Source organism: Lygodium microphyllum, chromosome 23 (genome assembly GCF_053477565.2).
Source record: "Lygodium microphyllum isolate KBCC chromosome 23, Lygodium_microphyllum_v1.1.10, whole genome shotgun sequence".
NCBI classification, from domain to species: domain Eukaryota; kingdom Viridiplantae; phylum Streptophyta; class Polypodiopsida; order Schizaeales; family Lygodiaceae; genus Lygodium; species Lygodium microphyllum.
This window is the reverse complement of record NC_141157.1, coordinates 74,873,832-74,882,440: the sequence shown is the minus strand read 5'-3', so window position 1 is coordinate 74,882,440 and position 8,609 is coordinate 74,873,832. Positions and strand designations below refer to the sequence as shown.

The 8,609-nt window shown below is 42.7% G+C and overlaps 1 protein-coding gene across 5 annotated transcripts; it reads left to right on the top strand.

Annotated features, from left to right (window-relative positions):
• Positions 1-602: 602 nt before the first annotated feature.
• Positions 603-7,694, top strand: LOC148016344 (binding protein). Of its 5 annotated transcripts, none has more exons than XM_087664195.1 (19): positions 603-847; positions 1,055-1,117; positions 1,187-1,359; positions 1,431-1,512; positions 1,656-1,920; positions 2,014-2,171; positions 2,320-3,520; positions 3,646-3,837; positions 3,938-4,615; positions 4,696-4,872; positions 4,971-5,038; positions 5,149-5,371; positions 5,457-5,556; positions 5,640-5,758; positions 5,840-5,897; positions 5,986-6,137; positions 6,231-6,855; positions 6,949-7,076; positions 7,176-7,694. In XM_087664195.1, exons 3-19 carry the CDS (start codon positions 1,206-1,208, stop codon positions 7,218-7,220), a joined length of 4,425 nt encoding a protein of 1,474 aa, XP_087520321.1. In that variant the 5' UTR covers positions 603-847; positions 1,055-1,117; positions 1,187-1,205; the 3' UTR covers positions 7,221-7,694. The 5 variants fall into 5 exon arrangements, with proteins under 5 accessions (XP_087520321.1, XP_087520320.1, XP_087520323.1 ...); XM_087664194.1 differs by having other exon boundaries at positions 944-1,117; XM_087664197.1 differs by having other exon boundaries at positions 944-1,117; positions 1,181-1,359.
• The last annotated feature ends 915 nt before the right edge of the window (positions 7,695-8,609 follow it).

The window sequence follows — 8,609 nt, the reverse complement described above, 5'->3', positions numbered from 1 at the left end:
AGAGAGATGATGCGAAGCACTTGCCTAGTGCTACACTTTGCGTGGCTTAGGCGTGGAGCACCTAGAACTAGTTGTAAAAACAAGTTGGTCACAAAAATATCCACTTCTTAGTTCTCAAGTTGGGAAAAGTAAATAGGAAAAGTGGATGTATCCAAGTATTTTTTGCAACTAGAGTAGCTTCCCATGGGTAGCACCTACCATTGAAGTTTTGCATATCTTTATATGTCATTTGGTTGGATCTTCAAGCCGCAAACTTACAAAAAAAAATCAAAAGGGTAGAATTTTTGGTCCTCTGGATTCATTAGTGTCCACTCCACCAAACTTGGAAGAAAAATATTCTTATTGTTTCACCATATTTGGCTTCTTTTTTTGGTCGCTAGTAGCTATTAGCAATCTGCAAGCCGAGTGCTATAGTAAATATCACTGAAACGTTGCACGAAAATAGTGTATGTGAATTAGATATCGTACTAGTGGGGGTGCTCATATTTACAGGAGCCTCCGCTCAAGCAAGAGGGGGGTATCTAAGCTCATGTGAAGTGGTTGTTATGAAAACAAACTTGTTAGGACAACTTGATATGTCAAGGTTTTGGGCTGCCTACTGCGATCCCTACCTGAGCGTTGCAGGCGCCCACATGTTGGTTTTTGAATCTAATAAAGCTTCAACGTCTCCCTCCTCAGAAGGCTTTTCAAATGTTCGAAACTGCATTTTGATGCGTGTTGAAATCCGGCCCGAGCAGGCAGTGCCTTTGCGGGACGACGACCTTGAACGCGACGCCTCCTCCTCCTTCTCCTCCTCCCGTGTCTGAAACGAACGGCCATCAAAGAACGGCAGCTCCATTTTCGCAGAGTAAGAATCTTTCGGCTCTCTTTTCGGCCTGCAAATCCCCTCTCAGTAGCCACAATGCTTCAGATTTTCAGTCGACTCGGCTTCAACGTTTTCCAGAACTCCTCTCAGTAGCAGGCTGGTTCGGATTGTTGTTCGACTTGGCATAAACGTTCAGAATTGAAGAATAAATCTTCAAATGTTGAATCACCTGTCCTTGCTTATGCACAGACTCTGCACAAGGCGTTCTACCTAGCATGGACAAATTGCTTCAAACCGTCTGATAGAAACCTGGTATGTCGCTCAGACTTTCCACTCGCTGATTCGCAATTTGAGAAAATTTTAACGAAGAATTAGAACCAGGATCACGTGCTGAGAGACAATGAAGGGCCTTTGTACCGCTCCCTCTTTTGTTGTTCCCCTATTGCTTCAAGAGCTCGAGAGTCCTCCAGAAGACGGTGAAAATAGGCTCTATGCTGTGAAGGTCATTGATATCGAAACTCTACAGCCAGATGAAGTTGAGGAACTAGTGAAAGGTGCGAATCTGCTGTGTTCTAATCTGGTGGCCACAAGGGCACAGAGTGCTGAGGAATTGATTACTGTGCAGGATTGGCTTTTGATCTTGCTGACAAAGAAGTCCTGTGCATCGAAGAGCAGGCCATTTTTGACCAACTATACTCATTGGTCAGGTTAGACAGAAGAAAACAATAATTAGCATATTTTTTCCATACTATCTGTACGACAGCAAGGAAGAAGGGCTTGGTCATACCAATAGATCTTTTGGGAATTTATTTACCTCTGAATCGTATGACTTGATTGTTTTGATTTACAGAGGATTTTCCTTATTGGAGCCTTCAGCAAAGGGAAGTCTAATTGAAAGCTTATGCTCAAACTTTAGCGTGCTGCTTCCCAACATTACCTCTCTGTTAAAGTCTGCTCAAGATGCTTCCTATGATGCATCCTCGTTGGGGAACCACATTCAATCTCATCGAAATGCATTCAGAATCTATTCTTACTTCATCCAGAGCATTGCTTTTGCAGAAGAGGCAGGAGCTGACACAGAGAAAGAGAAAACTTCTTCTAAACCTAATTCCAAGGTATCTGCAGAAGTTTATGATCATGATTGTTGATTGTGCAGTAGCGCATATTCAAAATTCTGTTTAAAATTCTGTTTCTGTCAAACATTATAGGCAAAGCAATCACGAAAGAAGCATTTACCTCGAGCTTGGGACTGGGAAGTCCAACGGACAAGAATAGCACGGCTGCTTGCTGCAGCTGTGAATGAAGACCTGAAGCAGTTGTTTGGGGCATCACAACCAGAAGAGACCCTTCTTGCATATCTTGCCAAGTGAGTTATTTCATCCCACGAGGTCCTTGTGCATCATCTTGTCAGCAATTGATTGAAACAGATTGAGAATTAAAATTTCTGTTCTGTTTAAACTTTGTGAATGCCATGTTATACTCTCCGTTCCTGTCTTATGATTTAATTATTTCAGGGGAGCATTTTCTATGCTGGAGGATCCTGCAGCCTTGAAAGATAAGGATTTAAAGGACTCCCTTTACAGTGTGGTTGGAGCTTGCTCGACTAAATACCAGTATCTATCACAGACAACAGCATCTATCCTCCACCTTCTGCACAAACATGAACATTTGCCCTCCTATTTGGCCGAACTTGTTGCTTCTGCTGAGCGGAAATATCATGATGGTAGCTTAGCTGTAAGCTTGATAAGAGAGATAGGTAGACTGAACCCCAAGGATTATGCTCGTGATGGTGCAGGAGCTGACAACATTGGCAAATTTCTTGTGGAGATGGCAGATCAACTGCCAAGACTAGTTGCAACAAATGTGGGGATTCTAATGCCGCATTTTGGAGGTGAATCTTACAAAATCAGAAGCGCATTAATTTCTGTGCTCGGTAAGCTTGTATCCAAAGCCTTCAAGGAAGCAGATGGCAACACAGCCAGTGAAACAAGCCGTCTCCGCAGCAAGCAAGCTATGATTGATGTGATGATGGAAAGGAGCAGAGATACATCTGCTTATACAAGGAGCAGAGTGTTGCAAACATGGGCTGATTTATGTGAGGAGCATGCTGTTTCCATTGGTCTCTGGAATCAGGTTGCGGAAATGGCAGCAGGGCGTCTAGAAGACAAAGCTGCAATTGTGCGAAAAAGTGCATTGCATTTGCTGGCTACTCTCTTGCAATACAACCCCTTTGGACCTCAACTGAGGACAGCTGCTTTTGAAGCCACCCTTGAAAAATACAAAGCACAGCTGGACAACATGAGTCAGAAGTTTCCCAGTGATGTTGCAGATGACGGAGAACAGTTAGAAGACACTGGTAATCCTTTATCTGCAGAAGCAGATGCTGTTCAGACTGATATTGACCACGTAGTTCCAGATGTGGGCATTGATACTGAATTCTGCAAGGAGGACAGTGGTCCTTCTCAGACAGAAACTCAAACTCAGGCCATCTACACCTCTGATGTTGGCGGTGTGGAGCAAACAAGGGCCCTGGTTGCCTCCTTAGAGGCAGGACTGCGATTTGCCAAATGTATTGCATCAACCATGCCTCTATTAGTGCAGTTGCTTGCATCTTCCAATGCTACTGATGTGGAGTATACTATTCAACTCCTGATGTGTGCACGGCAGTTCAATGTTGACGGGGCTGAGTCTTGCCTGCGTAAAATGCTTCCTCTTGTAAGTCCTACTGGCAGGGATAATCTCCAAAGGACTTAAGTGTTCAATTTGTCAGCTAGATTACTGATATCGTATCAATAGTTTCAAAAGATAACTGATTTTCATTTTGTCTATTAAAAAATCAGATATTCTCTCAAGAGAAAGCCATTCACGATGCAGTTGAAAGTGCTTTCCTTACAATATATGTCAAAAAGGGTGCATTTGACACTGCTCTGAACCTTATTAACCTAACCATGGAGGCTAGCATTGGAGATCTTGCATCAATGGAGCGAATTGTTAGTACTCTTGTTAAGAAAGGGGATATTTCTCAAAACACGGTAATTGTGTTTAGATTATGATACTTGTGCAAACAAATTCTTTGTGTTGTGTCATAAGTTTTGGAGAGGGGAAGTGGCTGATCGAAGTAGTAGCTTGCAGATATTGGCGCTCTGGGATTTTTTCACCTTCAATGCTCCTGGAATCACTTCGGAGCAAAGCCGTGGAGCTTTAGTAGTACTATCTATGGTGGCAAAGACTTCTCCCAAGGTTCTCATTAATCATTTACAAAATGTTGTTGATATTGGGTTTGGCAGATGGGCAAAAGAGGACATGCTTCTGGCAAGGACTGCCTGTAACATTCTTCAGCAGCTTCCCGAGGAAGATCGCTCAACCCTTATATCTAGCCACAAAATCTTCAATAACCTCAGCAATCTGCTTCTCACATCAGGGCTCCCTGAAGAGAGTTGGTATGGAACAGCTGAGCAGGCTGTCAATGCCATTTATATCCTTCATCCCATGCCAGAGGCTTTTGCATCCAGTCTCCTGAAAAGGTTACACTGCTCTGTATTTGCAAAAAAGGAATCACAACAAACACCTAGCTCCAGTAACTTCGTCTTCACCACGGAGACTGAGAAGATTCCTACAATTGATTATCCAGTTTCTATAACTTCTCTCAGTAGGTTTCTATTTCTTGTTGGTCACATTGCCTTGAAGCACTTCGTCTACATTGATTCTTGTACACGCAAGATAAGGAAACAACGCAACGAGAAGGAAAAGTTAGCAGCTGAAAAACAGGAAAGCCTTTCTGCTACGGATTCTCAAAATAGTGGATCGAAGGTACAATCCTAAATGCTTTTCTAACCGATTGCCAAGTGTTTGGTTGTCTGACAAAATCTTTCCGTGTTCTAATGTTTCAGGAGGAAAATATCAATGCTGAACTTGGGGTGACGGCGTCTGAGGACGTGAGAATCGATGCTTTGCAAGAACAGGCAGAGAAAGAGATTATATCCGGAAGGAGATCTAGAAAGTTTCTCATTGGATCTTGCGCTCCTCTTGTGGCGAAAATATGCAGGAATTTCAACCTCTTGCAGGAGGTAACTGAGTCACGTGGTTCCCATTGTCACATCTGTGTTCTGTAAGACTATTCAGGCATAATGATGTGCTTGTGCAAATTTTTAAATTCGCTTTGCAGTTCCCAGTGCTTCAGTCATCTGCTATGCTGGCCCTCTGTAAACTCATGGTGCTTGACTCAGAATTCTGGTAAGTTTTTATGCCTGTAGCTGCGTGATCTTAGAAGCTCGATAGATGAACGTAAGCATGCTTTATTAGCCATCTTTCTTGATTTTCAACTACTTGTTTGTTCGTTCCAGTGAAGAGAACTTGCAGCTGTTGTTTACAGTGGCACAAAATGCAGCTGAAGATAACGTCCGTTCCAATTGTATCATAGCTCTGGGTGATCTTGTTGTGCGCTTTCCAAACCTTTTGGAACCATGGACAGAGCACGTTTATGCTCGTTTGCACGATAAGTCACCTACAGTTCGGAAGAATGCAGTTTTGGTTCTCTCACATCTTATTCTGAATGATATGATGAAGGTTTGCTTGCGTTTTTCTTAGATTCCGAGAATTGGCATGATCTGTTACGGCAAGGCCTTAGATCTAATCTGCTCTTTCTGAACAGGTTAAGGGCCACATTACAGAGATGACTCTGCGGCTCGAAGACGAGGACATGAGCATTTCAAATTCAGTGAAGCTGTTTTTCCACGAACTTTCAAAGAAAGGTGTCCTTTTTAACATTGTATCAGTCGTATTTGTCTACACATCTACCGTCTATCCAAGCTTAATGTGGAGCTGGCCGCAACAGGAAACAATCCTATATACAATCTCCTCCCTGATGTGCTGAGTCGTCTCTCTGGCATGAAAAATCTTCAACAAGAAACATTCAATAACATCATGCAATTTCTCATCAGCTCCATCAAGAAGGTAACCTGAAGTTAACTCACATGACTCTGGCCACAGCCTACTGCCGTGCAAACTTGATGCTTGTTTGTTATCTTTGGACAGGACAAGCAGATGGAAGGTCTCATAGAGAAGCTTTGCCATAGATTTATTGGATCAACTGGTTGACTCTCACCCTTGCGTTAGTTGTAATCATCAATATTATTGCAGAGTTTAACACCTGTTTGACCCTTGGCATGCCAATTTTACAGATTCTGGACACTGGCAAAACATATCTTACTGCCTTACACAACTGACATACTCTGAGAGGGGAATACGCAAACTGGCTGATCTATTCAAAACCTATCAGCATGCACTGGGAGTGGATGAAGTTGTAAACAATTTCAAGGCCATAATTTCAAAGGTATATCTGATAATCCAAGCATGGCGGTGCATGTGCTCCTGAAAAATCATTAAATCAGCCGTGTTAATGTACGGAATTGTTTGTTGGTAACAGGCCAAAAAGTTTGCCAAGACAGAAGTGAAAGCTGTTATAGATGAGTTCGAGCAGAAAATCGTTGAATGCCATGAAGAGAAAAAGGAGCAGGAGGCAACCATGCTTGCTGCACAATCTCACATGACAGCACAGTTGCAGTCTAAAGAGCTCATAGCATCAAACTTAGTTACAGCGTTAGATAACACTTTCTCGGCCAATCAGACAACAGTGGAAGATGGTTCAAAAAAAGAAGCTTCTCCGGCTGTGCTTGAGGGGAAGGAAAATGATTCGGAAGCAGATGGCACAGAAGGAGATGACAAGTGTGGCGATGCGGCAGACCACCACAGCAGCATAGAAGCGCGATCTAGTGAAGGAAAATCAATACGCCCAGACGCGGTTTCAGCAAGTAGCTCGGATGCAAGTTGCAGAGCAGGAGACGACAAAGATGGTGATGCGGGAGAACCCCACAGCAGCACAGAGGACCACCAATCTAGTGAACGCCTCCAATTTGACACGGGGTGCAGCAAGGAAGATGAATCTAGTGAATGCTCTCAATCAGATACGAAATGCAAGGTAGAAACTGGGGATGAATCAAGAGGCAAACAGGAAAAGGATGTATCTCAGAGGCCACGACGTAAGGGGAGAGGTAAGGGGCATAGACGTTAGGGTAGCAAATCTAATTATGTTGCGCCTGCGCCCTCTTTCACTATGGAGTAATATTATAACTCTCACTGTGCAGCCTCACCAGCAGAGAGGCCCGCTGATGCTATCTCCGATAGTGAGAAGGAGAACATCAATGATGTGCAGATACCTCCATCGACCCCTGCCACAAAGAGTACCCGAAGATCCAAGGCTGCGGAAGTGAAGGTACTGCTGATTCTGGAATTCGTAGAACAACCCGTAAGTTTTGACATCCTTGATCTGCGACATGGGACTAATGTAAAGCCTGAATGTGATCTCTTCCAGATTTCCAAGACTACAGCAAGACCCAGGAGGAAGTGCGTCGGATAGGCCTCCACCATTCGTGTTCTCAAGGGGCTTTTGTACCATAGCATAGCACTGTGGAATCAGAACTTTTGTACAGCTCGTACAAAAACATACAGCGAAACCCTGCTCAAGATATGTTTGTATGTTCCAATTCCCAAATTTAACGATTTGTATGTTGCAAACCTTACCGAAGAATTGGCTCCAAATTCTATTGCATGTCCCCATTCCAAATTTTAACTCCTGTTCTACCGGATTTAACTATCCAGAGACTTTTGAAAATAAAGTTGTTAGGGTATGTATGGCGCAGAGAGAACTGCCACTAGCTGCGCAGATGGAGTCCAGTTTTGGGTGGGTAGCTGTCCGCAATCCTTTTACACATTGGGCAGCGAACACTTTTATTTTCACTAAAGCAATTGACCATCATTGTCAGTTTGCCACTGTCTACACTACCTAGATAATGCCCATTGAACATTTGCCACATCACATACCAAATGAAGATCAGCTTAAGCAATCCTTTTACACATTGGGCAGCAAACACTTTTATTTCCACTAAAGCAACTGTCCATCATTGTCAGTTTGCCAATGTCTACATTACCTTCATTTGATATGTGATGTGGCAAATGTTCAATGGACATTACCTGTCCAGGTATGTTTGCCAATGTTCATTGTATGTTTGCCAATGTTCATTGAACATTTGCCAATGTCTACATTATTACCTAGGTAATGTCCATTGAACATTTGCCACATCACATATCAAATGAAGGTAATGTCCATTGAACATTTGCCACATCATTGTCAGTTTGCCAATGTCTACATTACCTAGGTAATGTCCATTGAACATTTGCCACATCACATATCAAATGAAGATGCTCAAGCATTCAAATATAGGCTAAGCAATTAACACACCATAACAGGAGCAAAATGGAGAGTAGGGGAGTTGATTGCTAATGCGTGGATCCATTGTGCTCTTTGCTAGAAGATGGAAACACAAAAGGATGCACAACCCCTCCTTCCACTTGCAATACAGCCATGAGCCACTATTAACCTCTTTTGCAAAATCATCTCAAAGACTAGTACCACATCTGAACAATTTTAGTCAATGTTAATTTCACGATTAATCTTTGGGCAAAATTTTCTCAAATGCTATCACCACATTTGTATTCAACATTGTCTCTTTTTATTGCTCCACCAATTTGATTGGATCTTGACATAGGCTTTGGTAGGTTGGCTCATTGAACCTATCCTATGCAATTGCATAAACTATTTCATTGATTTGCTTCTTGACATCAAGATGCATAATCAATATGCATCATTTGAAATTGCCTTTATGCACAATGTACAATGTGCATATTATGTAGCAAAAGGCATGCCACCACTATCTTTGTGACATTTTGTAAAAGTAGATCACACATT